General features: G+C 39.7%; 1 protein-coding gene across 1 annotated transcript in view; it reads right to left on the bottom strand.

Annotated features, from left to right (window-relative positions):
* The window catches only part of LOC133641944 (matrix metalloproteinase-15-like), a 49257-nt gene that overhangs the window by 8377 nt on the left and 16467 nt on the right, over window positions 1-24413 (bottom strand). Inside the window, exons 5-7 of the mRNA XM_062036089.1 lie at window positions 22291-22452; window positions 19357-19712; window positions 12691-12829 (exon numbers count right to left, since the gene is read on the bottom strand). Of these exons, the coding sequence (XP_061892073.1) occupies window positions 12691-12829; window positions 19357-19712; window positions 22291-22452 (657 nt within the window). The remainder of the gene's footprint in view (window positions 1-12690; window positions 12830-19356; window positions 19713-22290; window positions 22453-24413) is intronic.

Raw genomic sequence — 24413 nt, 5'->3', positions numbered from 1 at the left:
CTGGCCCCCGGGCCTCGAGTTTGACACGTGTGATCTACAAGGACAATATTAATGCATCGTGTCATTCAAGAAGATGGAGGGTTAGGTTAGTTAGGGTTCATTGTAGTCAATCGCCTGACCTTCGTGAATTCATCATTTACAGAGAGGACGACTTTGACTGTTGGACATTGTGGACAAAAGCCTGACTTTTTATGAACAACTTTATTTTTTTTAAGTCATATCTTTTGGATATTATTGCTTTGTATTTCATTTACTTACATTTTATTAGAGATGTCCGATAATGGCTTTTTTGCCGATATCCGATATTGTCCAACTCTCAATTACCGATACCGATATCAACCGATAGCGATATATACAGTCGTGGAATTAACACATTATTATGCCTAATTTTGTTGTGATGCCCCGCTGGATGCATTAAACAATGTAACAAGGTTTTCCAAAATAAATCAACTCAAGTTATGGAAAAAAAATGCCAACATGGCACTGCCATATTTATTATTGAAGTCACAAAGTGCATTATTTTTTTCAACATGCCTCAAAACAGCAGCTTGGAATTTTGGACATGCTCTCCCTGAGAGAGACTATGAGGCAGTTGAGGTGGGCGGGGTTGAGGTGTGGGAGGGGGGGTAGCGGGGGTGTATATTGTAGCGTCCCAGAAGAGTTAATGCTGCAAAGGGTTCTGGGTATTTGTTCTGTTGTGTTTATGTTGTGTTACGGTGCGGATGTTATCCCAAAATGTGTTTGTCATTCTTGTTTGGTGTGGGTTCACAGTGTGGCGCATATTTGTAACAGTGATAAAGTTGTATATACGGTCACCCTCAGTGTGACCTGTATGGCTGTTGACCAAGTATGCGTTGCATTCACTTGTGAATGTGAAAAGCCGTAAATATTATGTGACCGGGCCGGCACGCAAAGGCGGGGCCTTTAAGGTTTATTGGCGCTCTGTACTTCTCTTCTACAGGAACCTTGTACCAGGAACTAGAGGTTCCAGGAACTAAAAGTTCCTGAGCTTTTGGTGGATAAGGGCCTAATGGAGCACACCAGTGAATCTTGGACGTCGGACGTGACAAATTGTTTCTTTGGCACAAATCTGAAACCTCGACGAGAACGTGCCCTATTTCGGAGGGAATCGAGACAGAGATGGCTGCTTTAGGCTGTTTTTGGTCCTTCGACCAAATTCATAACAAAATCGAAAAATTGAAAGAAGACTACATGGACAACAAAGTAGACATGTGCAGGAGTGGAGTTGGTCGAAAGTGCATGCCGTATTTCCAACAGCTCGAGGTTTGGGCAACAGAACAGCATTCTAAGAACCGTAACCGGAGTATTAAACAGTAGTATTCTGGCTCGTCACAAACTAACACCGGCGGACATTGTAATTACTGGAATAAAAGAAGAGCCAGAGACGAGTCAGACCTCATTAAATTCCTGTAATTTTTTTATTTATTTTTAATGTAATAATGTTCACTGCATAGTTCTGGTGTAAAGATGCTAGCTTACTCTTAGCTGAATGAATGGAAGCTTCACCAGCTAGCTAGTTTACCTGTAAACATGTAGTTCTTTTAGAAACAACAGTTATGTATTAATAAAACTATACAAACAGGTACTTAATGGGATAACTTTTATAGGATACACATGTAATGCAAATGCAACAATACATATATGTCATGATAACTTGAATTACAAAAGAAAGTAGATAAATGGAGAAAAAAGAGAAGCAAACTGTATTAACCTTGTAGATTGTTATAGTAATCATAGGTTAAAGGCCTACTGAAATGAATTTTTTTTATTTAAACGGGGATAGCAGATCTATTCTATGTGTCATACTTGATCATTTCGCGATATTGCCATATTTTTGCTGAAAGGATTTAGTATAGAACAACGACGATAAAGATCGCAACTTTTGGTATATGACAAAAAAAAGCCTTGCCCCTACCGGAAGTAGCGTGACATAGTCGGGTGAACATTTCCGCAAAGTTCTCTATTGTTTACAATGATGGCCGCCAGAAGTGAGAGACATTCGGACCGAGAAAGCGACAATTTCCCCATTAATTTGAGCGAGGATGAAAGATTTGTGGATGAGGAAAGTGCAAGTGAAGGACTAGTGGGGAATGAAAGCGATTCAGATAGGGAAGATGCTGTGAGAGGCGGGGGTGACCTGATATTCAGCTGGGAATGACTACAACAGTAAATAAACACAAGACATATATATACTCTATTAGCCACAACACAACCAGGCTTATATTTAATATGCCACAAATTAATCCCGCATAAAAACACCTAGGTGTTTGTTATGCTAGCTCCTAGCTCCTACCTACTAGCTCGAGCTAGTTATAGCTCGAGCGGATTATATGGATGGGATCCCGTCTATATAACCCGCCAATACAATTCAAACACCTGCACAACACACACACTCACTCAGCCCAAAGGACCGTTCACCTAACCCAAGGTTCATAAAGCTTATATATTTAACCAAAGTTACGTACATGACACGCACGTACGGGCAAGCAATCAAATGTTTGGAAGTGCGCGGGTGGGACCTGATATTCAGCTGGGAATGACTACAACAGTAATTAAACACAAGACATATATATACTCTATTAGCCACAACACAACCAGGCTTATATTTAATATGCCACAAATTAATCCCGCATAGCAAACACCTAGGTGTTTGCTATGCTAGCTCCTAGCTCGAGCTAGTAATAGCAAGCAATCAAATGTTTGGAAGCGCAGCTGTGTACTCACGGTATCGCGTCTGCGTCTGTGTATCCAAATCAAAGTCCTCCTGGTAAGAGTCTCTGTTGTCCGAGTTCTTCGATTTTGACTGCATCTTTCGGGAATGTAAACAATGAAACACCGGCTGTGTTGTGTTGCTGACTTCCCTCGCAAAATACTCCGCTTCGCACCGACAACTTTCTTCTTTGCTTGCTCAGCTTCTTTCTCCATAATGCAATGAACAAATTGCAACAGATTCACCAACACAGATGTCCAGAATACTGTGGAATAATGAGATGAAAACAGAGCTATTTCGTATTGGCTTCAATGGGGAAGCCATACCTGTGTTAAACTGGCTACGTCACGCGCATACGTCATCCTCCAAAGGAATTTTCAACCGGAAGTTTAGCGGGAAATTTAAAATTGCGCTTTATAAGTTAACCCGGCCGTATTGGCATGTGTTGCAATGTTAAGATTTCATCATTGATATATAAACTATCAGACTGCGTGGTCGGTAGTAGTGGCTTTCAGTAGGCCTTTAAAGTCGTCAGTGTGCCGTGTTTTTACCCAGTTTCCCCTAGGGGAACAACGTTAATAAATGTTTGATGAAACGTGATTATATGCATGACTGTATGTATGCATATGTGCTTATATATGCATGTATGTGTATATGTATGTTTGTACAGTGAATGTGCATGTGGATGTACAGTACAGGCCAAAAGTTTGGAGACACTTTCTACTCATTCAATGCGTGTTCTTTATTTTCATGACTATTTACATTGTAGATTGTCACTGAAGGCATCAAAACTATGAATGAACACATGTGGAGTTGTGTACTTAAAAAAAGATGAACTAACCAAAAACATGTTTTATATTCTAGTTTCTTCAAAATAGCCACCCTTTGCTCGGATTACTGCTATGGACACTCTTGGCATTCTCTCCATGAGCTTCAAGAGGTAGTCACCTGAAATGGTTTTCACTTCACAGGTGTCATAGTTTTGATGCCTTCAGTGACAATCTACAAGGTAAATAATCATGAAAATAAAGAAAACAAATTGAAATGAGAAGGTGTGTCCAAACTTTTGGCCTGTACTGTATATGTAATAACTTGAAATACAAAAGAACAATGAATGGAGGGGAAGAAAGATAAGCGAACTGTATTAACCTTGTAGATTGTTATAGTAAAATAGGTTAAGCTTTGTCAATGTGCCGTGTTTTACCCAGTTTCCTCTAGGGCGGGGGTCGGCAACCCGCGGCTCTAGAGCCGCATGCGGCTCTTTAGCGCCGCCCTAGTGGCTCTCTGGAGCTTTTTCAAAAATGTATGAAAAATGGAAAAAGATGAGGAAAAAAAATTTTTTTGGTTTTAATATGGTTTCTGTAGGAGGACAAACATGACACAAACCTCCCTAATTGTTAGAAATCACACTGTTTATATTAAACATGCTTCACTGATTCAAGTATTTGGCAAGCGCCGTATTGTCCTACTAATTTTGGCGGTCCTTGAACTCACCCTAGTTTGTTTACATGTACAACTTTCACCGACTTTCTAGGACGTGTTTTATGCCACTTCTTTTTCTGTCTCATTTTGTCCACCAAACTTTTAATGTTGTGCGTGAAGGCACAAAGGTGAGTTTTGTTGATGTTATTGACTTGTGTGGAGTGCTAATCGGGCATATTTGGTCAGTGCATGACTGCAAGCTAATCGATGCTAACATGCTATTTAGGCTAGCTCTATGTACATATGGCATCATTATGCCTCATTTGTAGCTATATTTGAGGTAATTTAGTTTCCTTTAAGTCCTCTTAATTCAATTTATATCCCATGACACACTATCTGTATGTAATATGGCTTTTAATTTTTAGCGGCACCAGACAGATTTGTTTTTTGTATTTTTTGTTCCAATATGGCTCTTTCAACCTTTTGGTTTGCCGACCCCTGCTCTAGGGGAACAACGTTAATATATGTTTAATGAAACGTGATTATATGCATATGTGCTTGTATATGTACAGTATGTGGGTATGTATGTTTGTACAGTGAATGTGCGTGTGGATGTATGTATGTATGTACTGTATTTGTGTATTTATGTGGGAGTGTAGGTACCTTAATGTCATTTAAAACATTTGTACGCACGTACAACACTTAAGACCTTCAGTATATCTGTATGTGGAATTAAATTATGGAATGGATTAAGCAAAGCAATCAAACAATGTACTAAAATGATACACTTCAAGAAACTCTTCAAACTTAAAGTGTTTACAAAGTACAAAGAAGAAGAACCAAATACATTCTGAATGTATTTCATCCATCCATTCTTTCATTCTCAAAATAATCTTACTTCTCTCATCATATGAAATATAACTTACTTCACCAATTATTATTTATTTATTTTTATTGTGATTACTTATGGAGTGTATTGTGAATAAATTGAGAACAGGAAGTGAACAAAAGTTTTAGCAACTGTTATGTAAAAGAAAAGGGGTAGGATTAAATAAACATGTTGAAAAGAAAAACTGGAAATTGTGATGTTTTGCATGTTCGAAATAAACTCAAACTCAACTCAACCTACGTATGTGGCTAAGTACCAATGCGGACTGAGCCAATTTTCAATTGTCTTGGTAGATCACGCACAACACGCTCCACTAATAGTACACACAATTTTATTGTTTGCACACGCTATTTAGCGTGTGGTTTTTGGATATTAGTAAATGAGGCCCGAAGTGCGTTATGTGTTTATGAGCGAGATGTAAATTGTCCACAAAATTTGAATTATTATCATGACCAAGAAATTAAAGGCAAAACCACAAAACCAATCAAGGATCTTGAAAAATGTGAAGTAAAAAGTAGGGATGTCCGATAATGGCTTTTTTGCCGATATCCGATATTTCGATATTGTCCTACTCTTAATTACCGATACCGATATATGCAGTCGTGGAATTAACACATTATGCCTAATTTGGACAACCAGGTATGGTGAAGATAAGGTCCATTTTAAAAAGATTAATAGAATAAAAGATAAATAAATTAAAAACATTTTCTTGAATAAAAAAGAAAGTAAAACAATATAAAAACAGTTACATAGAAACTAGTAATTAATGAAAATGAGTAAAATTAACTGTTAAAGGTTAGTACTATTAGTGGACCAGCAGCACGCACAATCATGTGTGCTTACGGACTGTATCCCTTGCAGACTGTATTGATATATATTGATATATAATGTAGGAACCAGAATATTAATAACAGAAAGAAACAACCCTTTTGTGTGAATGAGTGTAAATGGGGGAGGGAGGTTTTTTGGGTTGGTGCACTAATTGTAAGTGTATCTTGTGTTTTTTATGTTGATTTAATAAAAAATAAATACAAAAAAAACCAGATACCGATAATAAAAAAAACGATAGATAATATTGGCAGGCCGATATTATCAGACATCTCCAGTAAAAAGTATCATTTAGCTTCAATACTGGCCCTGTATTTACTTGAAACTGGAGCGTTCCAACACTATTGGTTGAATATTTTAGACATATGCTTCCTCCATCACATTGACTTTGCAACATTTTTCTTAGAAAATATTTGAGCCTGATTAAAAGTGAAAGCTGTTCACATCTGGAGCATGGATTGAAGGATGATGCAATCAGTTATTTCTCTCTCTGGAGGAGTTTTGGGGTTCTGGACTGTTGGGCCAGCAGCAACAGCTGCCAGGCAGTAGACGTCATTTATGACATCCATTGAACTGGCAACACACACACACACACACGCACACGCACACGCACACGCACACAAATGCGGTCACAGTCAAATGTTCTGTTTCTTTTCACTGCCGTATTGTCAGAAGGTAAAGAACTGATTTGTTCAGAAAAAGGCCAATTAAAGTGAACCAGCTGTTGGAAACAGCTGTCCCCTCACTTTAAGGTCAGTGCTTATGTCTTGTTACAATAAAAGTAGGTTATGAAGCGTCCCCAACGTCCACATACAGGAAAGCATGTGGAGAGCTGTGTTGAATTCCGAGTTGGCAAGAGAAACATGCTGACTTTGCACTGTTTCCTTTGAGTTTGACCCTCTCAAATCTCAACACACGATTTGAATTTGTGGTCGAGCTGAGCTGTTCAGTTTTTTACAGGGGTTGACAGGGGGCAAACACACACAAACCCCCAAAACACATGTAATATGGGGAAAACAACTCATTAAAAGGCCTACTGAAATGAAATATTTTTATTTAAACGGGGATAGCAGATCCATTCTATGTGTCATACTTGATCATTTCGCGGTATTGCCATATTTTTGCTGAAAGGATTTAGTATAGAACAACGACGATAAAGTTCGCAACTTTTGGTTGCTGATAAAAAAAAAGCCTTGCCTGTACCGGAAGTAGCGTGACGTCACAGGTTGAAGAGCTCCTCACATTTCCCCATTGTTTACACCAGCAGCGAGAGCGATTCGGACCAAGAAAGCGATGATTACCCCATTAATTTGAGCGAGGATGAAAGATTTGTGGATGAGGAAAGTGAGAGTGAAGGACTATAGTGCAGTGCAGGACGTATCTTTTTTCGCTCTGACCGTAACTTAGGTACAAGGGTTCATTGGATTCCACACTTTCTCCTTTTTCTATTGTGGATCACGGATTTGTATTTTAAACCACCTCGGATACTATATCCTCTTGAAAATGAGAGTCGAGAACGCGAAATGGACATTCACAGTGACTTTTATCTCCACGACAATACATCGGCGAAACACTTTAGCTACGGAGCTAACGTGATAGCATCGGGCTCAAATGCAGATATAAACAAAATAAATAAACCCCTGACTGGAAAAATAGACAAAAAATCAACAATACTATTAAACCCTGGACATGTAACTACACGGTTAATGCTTTCCAGCTTGGCGAAGATTAACAATGCTGTTGCTAACGACGCCATTGAAGCTAACTTAGCAACGGGACCTCACAGAGCTATGATAAAAACATTAGCGCTCCACCTACGCCAGCCAGCCATCATCTGCTCATCAACACCCGTGCTCACCTGCGTTCCAGCGATCGACGGAAGGACGAAGGACTTCACCCGATCATCCGTGCGGTCGGCGGCTAGCGTCGGCTAGCGCGTCTGCTATCCAAGTCAAAGTCCTCCTGGTTGTGTTGCTACAGCCAGCCGCTAATACACCGATCCCACCTACAACTTTCTTCTTTGCAGTCTTCATTGTTCATTAAACAAATTGCAAAAGATTCACCAACACAGATGTCCAGAATACTGTGGAATTTTGAGATGAAAACAGAGCTTTTTTGTATTGGATTCAAAGGTGTACCAATACTTCCGTTTAACTAGCGACGTAACTCGCATACGTCATCATACATAGACGTTTTCAACCGGAAGTTTAGGGGGAAATTTAAAATTGCACTTTATAAGTTAACCCGGCCGTATCGGCATGTGTTGCAATGTTAAGATTTCATCATTGATGTATAAACTATCAGACTGCGTGGTCGGTAGTAGTGGGTTTTAGTAGGCCTTTAAATTGGTAGCTTTATGATATTGCTATAAAGAAGTACAAAAACACCTTTTCAGTATGCCATCTTTCTTATGTACCGTATTTTTCGGAGTATAAGAGTATAAGTCGCTCCGGAGTATAAGTCGCACCGGCCGAAAATGCATAATAAAGAAGGAAAAAAACACATATAAGTCGCACTGGAGTATAAGTCGCATTTTTGGGGGAAATGTATTTGATAAAAGCCAACACCAAGAATAGACATTTGAAAGGCAATTTAAAATAAATAAAGAATAGTGAACAACAGGCTGAATAAGTGTACGTTATATGAGGCATAAATAACCAACTGAGAACGTGCCTGGTATGTTAACGTAACATATTATGGTAAGAGTCATTCAAATAACTATAACATATAGAACATGCTATACGTTTACCAAACAATCTGTCACTCCTAATCGCTAAATCCCATGAAATCTTATACGTCTAGTCTCTTACAAGAATGAGATAAATAATATTATTTGATATTTTACGGTAATGTGTTAATAATTTCACACATAAGTCGCTCCTGAGTATAAGTCGCACCCCCGGCCAAACTATGAAAAAAACTGCGACTTATAGTCAGAAAAATACGGTATTTGTAAACCCCTCCCAGACCTGACGCCACTGGTCGGGCTTACGTCCTAGTAACATGCTAACTATGGAGGGCCAAATGGAACAGAATTGAACATAATGTTTGAATAATTACTTATATGTGTCATTAATCCATGAAAAAAAAAATCTAACAATTAAATCATGAAATCATGAATGAAATAATGAAGTCGATACTTAAAGGCCTACTGAAACCCACTACTACCGACCACGCAGTCTGATAGTTTATATATCAATGATGAAATCTTAACATTATAACACATGCCAATACGGCCGGGTTAACTTATAAAGTGACATTTTAAATTTGCCGCTAAACTTCCGGTTCGAAACGCCTCTGAGGATGACGTATGCGCGTGACGTAGCCCGGCGAACACGGTATGCCTTCCACATTGAAGCCAATACGAAAAAGCTCTGTTTTCATTTCATAATTCCACAGTATTCTGGACATCTGTGTTCGTGAATCTGTTGCAATCATGTTCATTGCATTATGGAGAAGGAAGCCGAGCAAGCAAAGAAGAAAGTTGTCGGTGCGAAATGGACGTATTTTTCGAACGTAGTCAGCCACAACAGTACACAGCCGGCGCTTCTTTGTTTACATTCCCGAAAGATGCAGTCAAGATGGAAGAACTCGGATAACAGAGACTCTAACCAGGAGGGCTTTTGACTTGGATACACAGACGCCTGTAGAGAACTGGGACAACACAGACTCTTACCAGGATTACTTTGATTTGGATGACAAAGACGCAGACGTGCTACTGTGAGTATGCAGCTTTGGCTTTTTTTTGCGTATGTACGTAACTTTTTTAAAATATATAAGCTTTATGAACCTTGGGTTAGGTGAACGGTCTTTTGGGCTGAGTGATTGTGTGTGTTGATCATGTGTTTGAATTGTATTGGCGTGTTCTATGGAGCTAGGAGCTAGCAGAGGAGCTAGGAGTTAGCATAACACGTACCGTACCGTACGTGCGCGCGCGTCACGTACGTAACTTTTTAAAAATATATAAGCTTTATGAACCTTGGGTTAGGTGAACGGTCTTTTGGGCTGAGTGATTGTGTGTGTTGATCAGGTGTTTGAATTGTATTGGCGTGTTCTATGGAGCTAGGAGCTAGCAGAGGAGCTAGGAGCTAGCATAACAAACACGCAGGTGTTATTATGCAGGATTAATTTGTGGCATATTAAATATAAGCCTGGTTGTGTTGTGGCTAATAGAGTATATATATGTCTTGTGTTTATTTACTGTTGTAGTCATTCCCAGCTGAATATCAGGTACCGTGAGTATGCAGCCTTTGCTGCTAAACATTCGATAACTTGACCGTATGTGCGCGTCACGTACGTAACTTTTTAAAAATATATAAGCTTTATGAACCTTGGGTTAGGTAAACGGTCTTTTGGGATGAGTGATTGTGTGTGTTGATCAGGTGTTTGAATTGTATTGGCGTGTTCTATGGAGCTAGGAGCTAGCAGAGGAGCTAGGAGCTAGCATAACAAACACTGAGGTGTTTTTATGCAGGATTAATTTGTGGCATATTAAATATAAGCCTGGTTGTGTTGTGGCTAATAGAGTATATATATGTCTTGTGTTTATTTACTGTTGTAGTCATTCCCAGTTGAATATCAGGTCACCCCCGGCTCTCACAGCATCTTCCCTATCTGAATAGCTTCAACTCCCCACTAGTCCTTCACTTGCACTTTACTCATCCACAAATCTTTCATCCTCGCTCAAATTAATGGGGAAATTGTCGCTTTCTCGGTCCGAATCTCTCTCACTTCATGCGGCCATCATTGTAAACAATAGGGAACTTTGCGTATATGTTCAACTGACTACGTCACGCTACTTCCGGTAGGTGCAAGCCTTTTTTTTTTATCAGATACCAAAAGTTGCAATCTTTATCGTCGTTCTATACTAAATCCTTTCAGCAAAAATATGGCAATATCGCGAAATGATCAAGTATGACACATAGAATAGATCTGCTATCCCCGTTTAAATAAAAAAAATTCATTTCAGTAGGCCTTTAATGAAGTGATGTGGCTCGGTTAGTAGAGCGGACGTGCCAGCAACTTGAGGGTTGTCGGTTCGATTTTTATTTATTTATCCTAATTATGTTTTTTTTATTGCTTTATTTATTAGGGACCGAGTCGTTTTGGGACAGAGGACCCTATTGTATTTCTAGCGTTTTATTATTATACCGCCGCCTCTTTGAGCTGTAATTTGACCCCCTTAACATGCTTCAAAACTCACCAAATTGGACACACACATCAGGACTGGTGAAAATTGCGATCTAATCAAAAAACCAAAACTCAAAATTACACTCTAGCGCCCCCTAGGAAGAAAACACAGACAAAACTGCCTGTAACTCCCAGTAGGAATGTCATAGAGACATGAAACAAAAACCTCTATGTAGGTCTCACTTAGACCTAGATTTCATTCACTCACAACCCCCAGAAAAAATCAACAGGAAGTTTGCAATTCCCCCTTCAAAACAAAAGTTGAGTAAAAACAGTCACTTTTTTTCAAACATTATCTCCTCTGAGCGCGTTTGTCGTGTCGGCTTCAAATTAGCACAGGAGAGAGGTTGAACCCTTCTGAATAAAAGTTGATGAAAGAGTTTTAATTACTGCTTCGGTTTAGATTTTATGACCCCTCAAAGTCGGTCCCGTCCATCGCTGCTTGCAGCTTTAATTTTCCTATGATACTGTACTGAGTTTTGATTTATTTTGTAAAAGTTTTTATTTTGTCTATTATTCGTGCACTTTCATTTTTGAAGTTGTTCTTGATTTAATATATCAATTGATTGACCACAGCTGTGACTATTTAAGCGCTTCACTTCCTGTTGGAAATTGCACACAGACGAAGACTTTGTCGAAACCGGTCTGTGTTTTGTAGCGCAGTTTATATTAAAATTATTAGAAGGACACAAGTGTTGCTGGTCTTGCTTTTTCTTTACGTACACTTTTTGCCGTGCACCTCTTTATTTTTGTTTTATTACGTTTTTTTGGAGAGTGTGTGTTTTTTCCTATATTTCGTACCCCGTTTCCGCCATCCCAGTCACTGTCGGTGTGTCCTTGGGCAAGGCACTTTACCCACCTGCTCCTAGTTTAAATGTAACTCAGACCATGGGTTTCACTATGTAAACAGAGAAAAGCACTAATCATTTTACATCAAATACATTAATGAGACACTTAATACACATGTATGTAATTAAAATAAATGAATGACACATTTAAGTCCACCCATCCATCCATTTTCTACCGGTTGTCCCTTTCGGGTTCGCAGAGGGTGCTGGAGCCTATCTCAGCTGCATTCGGGCGGGAGGCGGGGTACACCCTGGACAAGTCGCCCCCTCATCGCAGGGCCAACACAGATAGACAGACAACATTCACACTCACATTCACACACTAGGGACCATTTAGTGTTGCCAATCAACCTATCCCCAGGTGCATGTCTTTGGAGGCGGGAGAAGCCCGGAGTACCCGGAGGGAACCCACACAGTCACGGGGAGAACATACAAACTCCACAGAGAAAGATCCCGAGCCCGGGATTGAACTCAGGACCTTCGTGTTGTGAGGCACATGCACTAAGCCCTCTTCCACCGTGCTGCCCACACATTTAAGTCATTATTTGTTTAATTTTGTCCCAATTGGCCCGCCATAGCTAATTTATGTTTCATCGTATTTCCACTGGATGTTGTCGTTTTGTGAAGTTGCACGTCTTTTGGCGGTTTGTGTGTGTTTTGTACTTTGCAGTGCGTTTGTCTCTGTCGGCCACCGTCGATCGTCGAGAAAAAAAAAGGCAGGCATCGGTCGAGCGTGACAGACCATGCTGATGAAAGTCAGGACGATCACGGTGGGAACATACCTTTGAAGAAGACAAATTTGCCATCGTGGCGTTCATAAGCGGCGTCGATATCACTCGGAAGACCACCCCAGAAGACCGATATCGGCATGGGATAGTTGTCCAGGACGCGGTTCCGACGAACTCGCCAAAACCAGCGACCCTGCGTGCAGAAGTAAAGGAAACAATACATCATCTAGTCCCCCTTGAATCGCTGTTGTGTTTGTTAGTCAGTCCAAATTGAACTTTGTCGATCTAAACCAAGGGTGCCCACACCTTTTTCTGCAGGCGAGCTACTTTTCAATTGACCAAGTCGAGGTGATCTACCTCATTCATATATATAATTTATATTTATTTATTTATGAAAGATACATTTTTGTTAACAAGTTAAAGGTGTTTAATGATAATACAAGCATGTTTAGCACATATAGATTCCTTTCTTTCATGAAGACAAGAATATAAGTTGGTGTATTACCTGATTCTGATGACTTGCATTGATTGGAATCAGACAGTTGGGATAACATCAACTTTTTTAAATGGAGGATAAAAAAAGTCCTCCTTTCTGTCCAATACCACATGAAAGTGGTTGGTTTTTGCCATCTTATTTGTCCAGCTTCCATACTCCTTTTTATACACTTTAAAAGAAATACATTGGCGGCAAACTCCATAGCTTGCTAGCTTGTGCACGCCAGTTTCTTTAGACTCTTATTTTGTTAGCGCAGGCAGGATGAAGCAGGGCTTTTATTGTGAAGACAGGAACTGTGCGGTCGGTCTTTAGAGTTTTGACGGCAGGTACGTACGGTGTAGTGCGAAAATCTGTATCCCTCAAATATTTTGTATCCCCTGCCGCGGGAGCGCGCACGGGGGCGGAGCTCTGCTCCTTGTTCAGACAGCGGCAGCACATCCGTGTTATTAGCGATGTCAATGATACAAAATGTGGATTATTACGATCAATCCTTGATTGTCAAAAATGTTGATGCATACTTGCCAACCCTGAGACCTCCGATACCGGGAGGTGGGGGGTGGGGGGCGTGGTTGGGGGTGTAGTTAAGGGCGTGGTTAATAGGGGAATATATTTACAGCTAGAATTCACCAACTCAAGTATTTCATATATATATATATATATATATATATATATATATATATATATATATATGTATGAAATACTTGACTTTCAGTGAATTCTAGCTATATATATATATATATATATATATATTTATTTTATTATACATATAAATAAAATAAATACTTGAATTTCAGTGTTCTGGGGGCTATCCAGTAGATGGCAGTATTGTCCTGTTTAACTTCTCCTCCATTCATGACTCGGCCACCGTGTTCAATGGAGAAATCTGTTCTACTAAATGTACAGGCAACATAATTACATACCCCTTCCCCTTCGAACTGTCCTGGATGAACTGAAATTCTTGTTTCCATTCGTTTTGGAACTTGCAAGCGTATTTCTTCATCTTGCTCGTCGACGGCGTCGCCATGTCTGTAACTTCCTCGTTCTTCTGCTTCGTCTCCTTGTTGTGTGGGCAGTTGTGCACTCTACTCTCTAGAAGCCGTAGATGTTATGACGTCATTGGGCAGGCAAGCTGTTTATATCGTGGGAAAGCGGACGTGAGAACAGGCTGTCCCCACTCAGGTCCGCATTGAGCTGGAAGGGGCGTGGCCTCCAGCTCCGGCTGAATACCGGGAGTTTGTCGGGAGAACATTTCTGCCGGGAGGTTATCGGGAGAGGCGCTGAATACCGGGAGTCTCCCGCTAAAAACGGGAGGGTTGGCAAGTATGACTGTTGATGTAACATGTGACATTCCTACCCAAATAAATGCTTTTGATCATCCGTACATGACGTCCATCCATCCATCCATTTACTACATCAGTATATATTTATACCATGAATTGATTAACGTGGACCCCGACTTAAACAAGTTGAAAAACTTATTGGGGTGTTACCATTTAGTGGTCAATTGTACGGAATATGTACTGTGCAATCTACTAATAAAAGTTTCAATCAATCAATCAATTAAACCGCTTATTCCCTTCGGGGTTGTGTTGTACTTTAATCGGTTAATCAGCCTGCTATTTTCTGCAAATGACATGAATAACATCCTGTAATTTGGTTTATTATTTATGTAATCTTCTGATAAATTTAAAAATAACACCAATATAATGGGAACACAGACTACAGTGTAGACTTAATTCCATGTTATAAAAAAAACCACGTATTTTATGCCAGAAAATGTGTCCCATGTATGTCCCTAAAGCTATGTACTAACACAGGCCTGGGCAATTATTTGACTGGGGGGGGCCAGATTTAGATTTTAAAAAAATGTGTCTTGGGACCGGTATATCTATTTTTAGGAACCCTAATACAAAACCTCACAATAATGATCGAAAGCTAAAAACGTTATGACAGACCGCCTTGAAAAACGGAATGGAGTTTGACATTTTTTTACTGAATGAGACACCCAGAATGTACATGAAAATAAAGAATGTACAATATTAACTATGAAGTATAAAACACTAAATATTGACAACATATTTTACAATCAACCGAAACACAACCAAAATGCAACGAACATAGTGAAATATGACCGTGTAAAAAAAAAACCCACCTACAATCTGAGATATCTCATACCAAAGTAACTAATTAGATGACCACAGTAGTGAAGTGAAGTGAAGTAAAGTGAATTATATTTATATAGCGCTTTTCTCTAGTGACTCGAAGCGCTTTACATAGTGAAACCCAATATCTAAGTTACATTTAAACCAGTGTGGGTGGCACTGGGAGCAGGTGGGTAAAGTGTCTTGCCCAAGGACACAACGGCAGTGACTAGGATGGCGGAAGCGGGGATCGAACCTGGAACCCTCAAGTTGCTGGCATGGCCACTCTATCAACCGAGCTATACCGCCCCAATAACTACAGTATATACCAGGGGTCGGCAACCCGCGGCTCCGGAGCCGCATGCGGCTCCTTGACCACTCTGATGCGGCTCAGCTACATGCATGCCGACCCCCTCGATTTTCCCAGGAGACTTATGGATGTCAGTGTCTCTCATAGACTACTCCCAGGGAAAAATAATACTATTAACACTCTAATTACTATATAAAAGGCGTGCCCTAATTGCACTGCAGTAATTGTCCTCTACAGCATTTACTTACAGCATGCCAGGGCCAGCCACATGTTGCATGTTGTTATTACTTGCTCACACAGGAGACAGCAAAGCATAGTTACTCATCAGCCACACAGCTTACACTGACGGTAGCCGTATCAAACAACTTCAACATTGTTACGTTACAAATATGCGCCACACTGTGAACCCACACCAAAAAAGAATGAAAAACACATTTCTGGAGAACATCCCACTGTAACACAACATAAACACAACACAACCATTACCCAGAATCCCATGCAGTCCTAACTCTTCCGGTCTACATTATACACCCCGCTACCACCAAATCCCCCCACACATCAACCCCCCCCCCCCCTCTTCGTGGTTGGTTGAGCGGAAGAGTTAGGGCTGCATGGGATTCTGGGTATTGGTACCGTCAGTGTAAGATGTGTGGCTGCTGATTTAGTAGCCTTGCTGTCTCTTACGTGAGCAAGCTAAAGCTGCATTCCACTTGTGGTCGAGCAGGTACACTGATTGGGCAGACTGTAGAGGGCGCCAAATGCAGTGTCATCACGCTCTGATATTCGGGAGTCTCCCGGGAAAAATTGAGAGGTTGGCAAGTGTGACGCAAGCGACATTCATCCAAAACTCGCGGGCTGCACTAACATCCAATTCCCACATTATAGTGCGTGCCGGTGCGTGTGTCTGAGACCCCTGGTTAACATAGCACAAAGCATGTAAGCTTGGTATGCGGTGTTTTTCATTTTAAATTTTAAAAACATTTTTGTGGCTCCCATTACTTTCTTTAATGTGTGAAACTTGCCAAAATGGCTCTTTGAGTGGTAAAGGTTGCCGACCCCTGGTATATACAGTAACTAGTATATCATGTAGATTCCAAGCATTGAAAGACTTAGTATAGTTGAAGACTTACGGTCATTAGAAAACATCACTGCACATCATAATGGCAGCCACACTTTCCATCTTAAACATCTAAAACAATTATTTAGGAATGTCCGGCGGGCCAGATTGAAAAGCTCAACGGGCCGCATGTGGCCCCCGGGCCTTAATTTGCCCAGGCCTGTACTAACATGTGGATTACATGTACGGATTTGGCATTGTACAAAACTTGTGAATTTGGGCTCATTTTATAAATTACGAAAAAAGTTACCGTAATTTCCGGACTATAAGCCGCTACTTTTCCCCCTCGTTTTGGTCCTTGCGGATTTTACGACGGTGCGGCTTTTTTACGGCTTACGGTAACCAGGGGCGCGCACTACCGAGAGCAAAACAAAGAGTAGGAGAGCGTCAGCGACAGTTTGCGCGAAGGAAGTGTTCATGCAAACACCCTCAATATGGAAAACAAACGGAGAAGTGCATATGATGCTGCTTTTAAGTTAAAGGCAATTGATCTGGCTGTCAAAGAAGGAAATAGAGCTGCTCACGTACCCTTGACTTGGCTGACGACGCCATTTTGGACCTGTTCTTCTCCGACACCGACGAAGAGGATTTCGGTGGTTTTAGTACGCAGGAGGAAGACGATGACACAATGATTAAAGACCGACTACCGGTAATACCGTTGTATTATTTGTACTCTGCACGAATGCTGTTCGCCATGTCAAAGATGTGAAAGTTTGATTGAATGATTGAAAGATTTATTGTTAATAAATGGGACGCTTTGCGTTCCCAAACAGTCAACTCTGTCCCGACAATCCCCTCCGTGGTAGCAGGAACCCCTATATACTACGGCAGGGGTCACCAACCTTTTTGAAACCAAGAGCTACTTCTTGGGTACTGATTAATGCGAAGGGCTACCAGTTTGATACACACTTAAATAAATTGCCGGAAATAGCCAATTTGCTCAATTTACCTTTAACTCTATGTTGTTATTAATAATTAATGATATTTACACTTAATTGAACGGTTTAAAAGAGGAGAAAACACGAAAAAAATGACAATTAAATTTTGAAACATAGTTTATATTCAATTTCGACTCTTTAAAATTCAAAATTCAACCGAAAAAAAGAAGAGAAAAACTAGCTAATTCGAATCTTTTTGAAAAAATTTAAAAAAAAAATAATGGAACATCATTAGTAATTTTTCCTGATTAAGATTAATTTTACAATTTTGATGACATGTTTTAAATAGGTTAAAATCCAATCTACACTTTGTTAGAATATACAACAAATTGGACCAAGCTATATTTCTAACAAAGACAAATCATTATTTCTTCTAGATTTTCCGGAACAAACATTTTAAAAGAAATTCAAAAGACTTTGAAATAAGATTTAAATTTGATTCTACAGATTTTCTAGATTTGCCAGAATATTTTTTAAAAATTTTAATCATAATAAGTTTGAAGAAATATTTCACAAATATTTTTCGTCGAAAAGACAGAAGCTAAAATGAAAAATTAAATTAAAATTTGTTTATTATTCTTTACAATAAAAACAATTAATTTACTTGAACATTGATTTAAATTGTCAGGAAAGAAGAGGAAGGAATTTAAAAGGTAAAAAGGTATATGTGTTTAAAAATCCTAAAATCATTTTTAAGGTTGTATTTTTTCTCTGAAATTATAAGAAGCAAAGTAAAAAAAATAATGAATTTATTTAAACAAGTGAAGACCAAGTCTTTAAAATATTTTCTTGGATTTTCAAATTCTATTTGAGTTTTGTCTCTCTTAGAATTAAAAATGTCGAGCAAAGCGAGACCAGCTTGCTAGTAAATAAATAAAATTTAAAAAATAGAGGCAGCTCACTGGTAAGTGCTGCTATTTGAGCTATTTTTTAGAACAGGCCAGCGGGCTACTCATCTGGTCCTTACGGGCTACCTGGTGCCCGCGGGCACCGCGTTGGTGACCCCTGTACTACGGTAATTACCCATCAAAACGCCTGCGGCTTATAGTCGGGTGCGGCATATATATATGGAGCCATCTGTATTTTCCCCTAAATTTAGCTGGTGCGGCTTATAGTACGGAAATTACGGTAGTAGGGTATGCATAATATTTCAGCATATTTCTGTGCTGCCATAAAATGTGCCACCCCCTCTATGTTCCTGAATTGATGTACTAACATCATGTGTCTGATTCTGTAGATACTTAGCATCATCAACAACAAAACTTGTGAATTTGGACTCTTGTTATTAATCACAAAAAAAGTTAGTAGGGATACATATTTATAATCCTTGACATCGCTAATAACACAGAAGTTCTGCCACTGTCTAAACAAGTCACAGAGCTCCGCCCCCATGCGCGCTCCCGCGGTAGGAGATACACAATATTTCAGGGATACAGAATTTCCCACGACAACGGCGCGAGAGTCTGTTGAAATAAAAAGTGTTTCTCGCCTTCCTGTCGGTCATTTTTTCTTAATAATGATCTCGCAGCAGCCAGCGTCATCTCACAAGACCCTCGGGTGCCGTGAATGTCAATCAAGTGACAAAAGGGACGTCTTAGTGAAGATTTATGATCGCAAATTTTTAGGACTATTTTTTTAATGCCTGGCTGGCGTTGGACTGACACACCCTCCGCGATCGACGTAAAGGGCACCCCTGGTCTAAATTGTGCATTTCTCACCTTGAACACAAACATCTCTCCCCTCAGCAAGGTGACGGTGTCAAAGTCGCCGTCACAGATGTCAGGGGCCGCGTTGTCAGGCTGCTTGGGAAGCCGCCGGGTAGGCGGAGGAAGGGGAACGTCTTTTCTGATGGGCGGGGTGACAGGATCAGGACGGGCGGTTGTGACGATGTCGGGATGGCGGGGAGTCGTGCCAGGGGTTATTTCAGGCTGGCTCGGGACACGCGGGGCTCTTTCGGTCGGGTTCGGTATGTCAGGTTTGGCATCCTCGGGAGGAGCGGTGGTTGACTCAGCTTCAGGATAGCCATCGGAGGACGGAGGAGACTTGGGAGGGGCCTGAGTGGCGAGAGGAGGACCTGGAAGAGAAAGAAGTACAAGACGTGGTTTCCAGGAGCTTGTGGGTGGCATTTGAAAACCTTTTTCATAACATCATCCTCTCCATTACTCAAAGACAATGTTTCTTCCATTTAACGCCCCAGCTCATTTCTTCGACGCGGACTACTTTGGAAATAAACAGTGCCACCGGTTGCTAAGAGACAAAAACACTGCTACATAATAAGTTGAAACTTGAAAAATATAATATCTTAATGTGGACATGGATCCATGAAAATAGGGAAAAGCTGCTGATGGTGTGTTTGACGGAGAATCAGCTGGAAGGAGGTACTGTAGATGTCCACTCTCAAAGGTGAACATTATTATTACATTACTTTATAAAACTATTGTAGTTGTTAATACTACATTATACTATTGTTTACACATTTTTAAACGTTTGTTTTTCTTTTCACAAGGCTTGTTACATGTTAAAATTGTGCTGTTTTAAGTCATTGACATCATCTTAACCTCTTAAAGCCCAAGCTGTTTGTTTACATGCTTTTTTTTATTTCTCTTTGCTATTTGGTCTTATTGGACCCTAATTAGAATAAAAACTAAAATTCATATTTTTAAATAAGTACACAAACGTGTACTTCTTGTGTAGTGACATGCAAATTTTTATTTTTACACTTTTTTTTTCCAAATTCCATTGTATGTTATACTTTTCTGACACCACCAGATAGCAGGATAAGTGTCCATATATCGGCGTAAGACCCCAATTCAGTAGTGTACACAATTTTGGAAATAAGAGCTAAAAGGTGCTGTCCACGCATGTGGCCACTAAGCCTTTAGAGGTTAATTTTAGCATGAATAATTATATTTTGTCTATTCTAGTGTAAACATTTTTGAAATTAAGAAAATAAATATTCCAATAACATATTTTGGTTTTCCCCATACAGAAAAAATTTTTTAAATATTCTGCAACATCCCAAGGATGCTTAATTTAAAAATTGCAAGTTGAATAATGATTGTTTTCAGAATAAAATATTTATGTCTATCTTAAAGGTTTTGCTCATTTCTAGATTTACAAATCTTAATTTAGGATTTTTTTTTATCAAGAAAAATTAACTAGATGCACTGATTTCACTAGTTTTTAGGATTTTTTTCCTAAAATCCGCTCTTTTGCTCTTACACTTGTCAGTATGCACTGTAATACACACACACTATCAAAATACATATGCCTAAATACAAACCATCTCTCCGACCCGAATGGTGTTCTTGATATTTACTATATCGGACTGAAATGTAAAATGTACATTAAGAGTGTTTAAAAGAGGTGAGGCGGTCTGACTGCAGACATAATATACTGTATACTGAATTTTCCGGACCATAGGATGCACCGAATTATAAGGCGCACTGCCGATGAGCGGGTCTAGTCAGGTCTATTTTCATACAAAAGGCGTACCGGATTATAGGGCGCATTAAAGGGGTGATATTATTACGATTTTTTTTCTCAATATAAAACCCTTCCTTGTGGTCTACATAACATGTAATGGTGGTTCTTTGGTCAAAATGTTGCATAGATGATGTTTTACAGATCATCTTCAAGCCGCTTTCTGACAGTCACTTCAGGATGCGCCGTTTTGTGGGCGGTCTTATTTACGTGGCTCACCTTCGGCAGCGTCTTTTCTCCGTTATCTTTGTTGTAGCGGTGTAGCGTGCAATAACGGGAGTTGAAGAAGTGTCAAAAGATGGAGCCAACTGATTTAATGACATTCAGACTTTGCTTCAATCAATAACGGAGCAGCATCTCCTCATCCGTGGCTCACGTGAAAAAAAGTCAGACCGGAACTCTAATAACTAAATTCCTTGGGTGAATAATGTAAACTCACTACACCGGTACGTTTTAGCGCTTTCATGGCGGGTTTACTGACAGATATAAGTAAGAACTTTTCCCTACTTTATATCAGAAATGGCAACAGCGGAGGATGAATGTCCCATAACAAGTAGAGAAAAAGAAGAAGCTTATCGACTACATACGGACATACGCAAATTTTCAGGATTTATGCAGATCCCAAATACAGATCAGCAGGTACCAGAAGGTAAGAAAAGTTGGTTTTGCATAATATTGCAAAACAAAACGCCAGATAATGTCTTACCTTATACACACACCATAATAATACTCGTATGTTGAAGCACAGTACAATCCATCAACCGGTGCGGCTTCATGGCTTACCAAAGTCGTGCTAAAACATTTTGATAGATTTTTGAGCGCCGTGTGTAATGTTCTATATTTTAATGTAACATAACATTTTTGTGTTATTTCCTTGAATCATATTGCAGTCTACACATATCTCTTATGTGTGACTGCCATCTACTGGTCACACGTATAATTTCACCATGAACCAAATAAAATTGCTTCAAGGTCGGTAAGCACAACCAAAATTATTCCGCACATTAGGCGTACCGGGTTATAAGGCGCACGGTCGAGTTTTGAGAAAATGAAAGGATTTTAAGTGCGCCTTATAGTCCGAAAAATACGGTAATGTGTGTGTGTGTGTGTGTGTGTGTGTGTGTGTGTGTGTGTGTGTGTGTGTGTGTGTGTGTGTGTGTGTGTCTCACCATATATGTACTGTATTCCCTGGATGTCATCAGCATGCAGCGTGAAGTTGTGTGTGTGAATCCACTGATAGAAGGGAGCCATAACGGCGTCGGGATTGTCCGAGTGCTCCAGGCCTAAAGCGTGACCGAGCTCGTGCACCGCCACCAAGAAGAGATCAACACCTGCAACACAGACCATGATGGTGATATCCACATTGTGCATCCTTTATAATCAACCTTTTTGACTTCAGAGCCCAACTTTTCCACTACAGAGGGGCCCGGGTCCCACTCAAATATTAACACTGACTGAATTAGAAGACTTACTCTTGATTTTACTCGTATTCAGTAATTATATCTAACTTAAGTATAGTTTACAACCTTGTGAAATGATATGAAAGCATGTGTTAATCACAAAGGTTATTATCAAGGCTTAGGTCAGACGGTTTAAACGATAGGAGTCATAAAAACTGATTAAAAATAAATTTTCCCGTATTTTTCGGAGTATAAGTCGCACCGGAGTATAAGTCGCACCTGCCGAAAATGCATAGTAAAGAAGGAAAAAAACATATAAGTCGCATTTTTGGGGGAAATTTATTTGATAAAACCCAACACCAAGAATAGACATTTGAAAGGCAATTTCAAATAAATAAAGAATAGTGAACAACAGGCTGAATAAGTGTACGTTATATGAGGCATAAATAACCAACTGAGAACGTGCCTGGTATGTTAACGTAACATATTATGGTAAGAGTCATTCAAATAACTATAACATATAGAACATGCTATACGTTTACCAAACAATTTGTCACTCCTAATCGCTAAATCCCATGAAATCTTATACGTCTAGTCTCTTACGTGAATGAGCTAAATAATATTATTTGATATTTTACGGTAATGTGTTAATTTCACACATAAGTCGCTCCTGAGTATAAGTCGCACCCCCGGCCAAACTATGAAAAAAACTGCGACTTATAGTCCGAAAAATACGGTACATACAATTGCAGTGCTAAAATAAATATGTTGTAATTAAATTGATAGTAAATATGTGTTTCTTAAAAAAAGAATTAAGTGCAAATGAAAATACAGCTTCACCACTTTAGTCATAATTTTTGCACTTAAGAAACTTCTCTATGACTTCAGCTGTGGCTCATACAGGACCACAGCTGAGAATCTGGGGCCGTACTTATCAAGCTTCTTAGAGTGCCATTTTAAACTTAAGTCCTGAGAATTTGCGAAATTTAGTCCTACTCTCAAACTTAAGAATAAAAGCTTTTTATCAACGTTCTTAAGTCTAAGAATCACTCCTACTCTCCACGATATTTAAGAGACCTTCAGAGGTGTCTTAAGTGGTTAGGAGTTGCCAGCAGGGGATGGCACTGAGGCGAGGGAGACGTGCGCGAACGTTCAGGGAGCGGAACGATGTCCTGGATTTGTTTGATGACGAGCAGCTGATCAAACGGTATCGTTTAGACAGAGCGGGTATTATTTTTGTCACAGATTTAATACTTTTCGATTCCTTGTTGATTTCTGCATGTGGCTGCAGTGGGCTAGTATATATAGAGCCACCCACACCAGTTTCAAATTAGTTGCCTAATTAATGAATTGGAAAGAAAATTTTATGAGAGTAGCGTATGTGTGTGGCCGTGAGGTGAGTGACGTCAGTGAGTGTGTGGGCGAGAGAAGAGAGGGAGCGGTAACGTGAGTGCCGGCGGGGACTAGTTTGTTTTGTATTATTTTGTAGTTTATTGTCAAAATATACACTCCCATTGTCCACTTAAATATTTCCAAGATATTTCTTTATTCTTAGACAACGGATTCCCTTCCGTGATTGGTCATTTCTATGGACACAGAAATGACGTCACCTAAAATTCCGTTTACGGCACATAGTAATGTCGTAATTCAGCTCTGAGTGTGACACTTAAGATTCAGTCCTACACTTCGCTGAAAGTGTGAGTAAGACGCTTGATAACTAACTTTTAAGTGCAGCTTTCAGCCAAGAACTTATTTACTCTTAAGTCAACTCTTAGCAGACTTCTTAGGAGTAATTCTAAGAAGCTTGATAAGTACGGCCCCTGATATTTTTTGTCGCCCTCTAGGGGCTCTATGGTTAAGAAACACTGCTGTATCTATCCCACGCCAGGATG

The sequence above is a fragment of the Entelurus aequoreus genome, linkage group LG24 (assembly GCF_033978785.1).
Source record: "Entelurus aequoreus isolate RoL-2023_Sb linkage group LG24, RoL_Eaeq_v1.1, whole genome shotgun sequence".
NCBI classification, from domain to species: domain Eukaryota; kingdom Metazoa; phylum Chordata; class Actinopteri; order Syngnathiformes; family Syngnathidae; genus Entelurus; species Entelurus aequoreus.
Note: the sequence above shows the minus strand (reverse complement) of the source record. Positions and strands in the feature narration are given on the sequence as shown.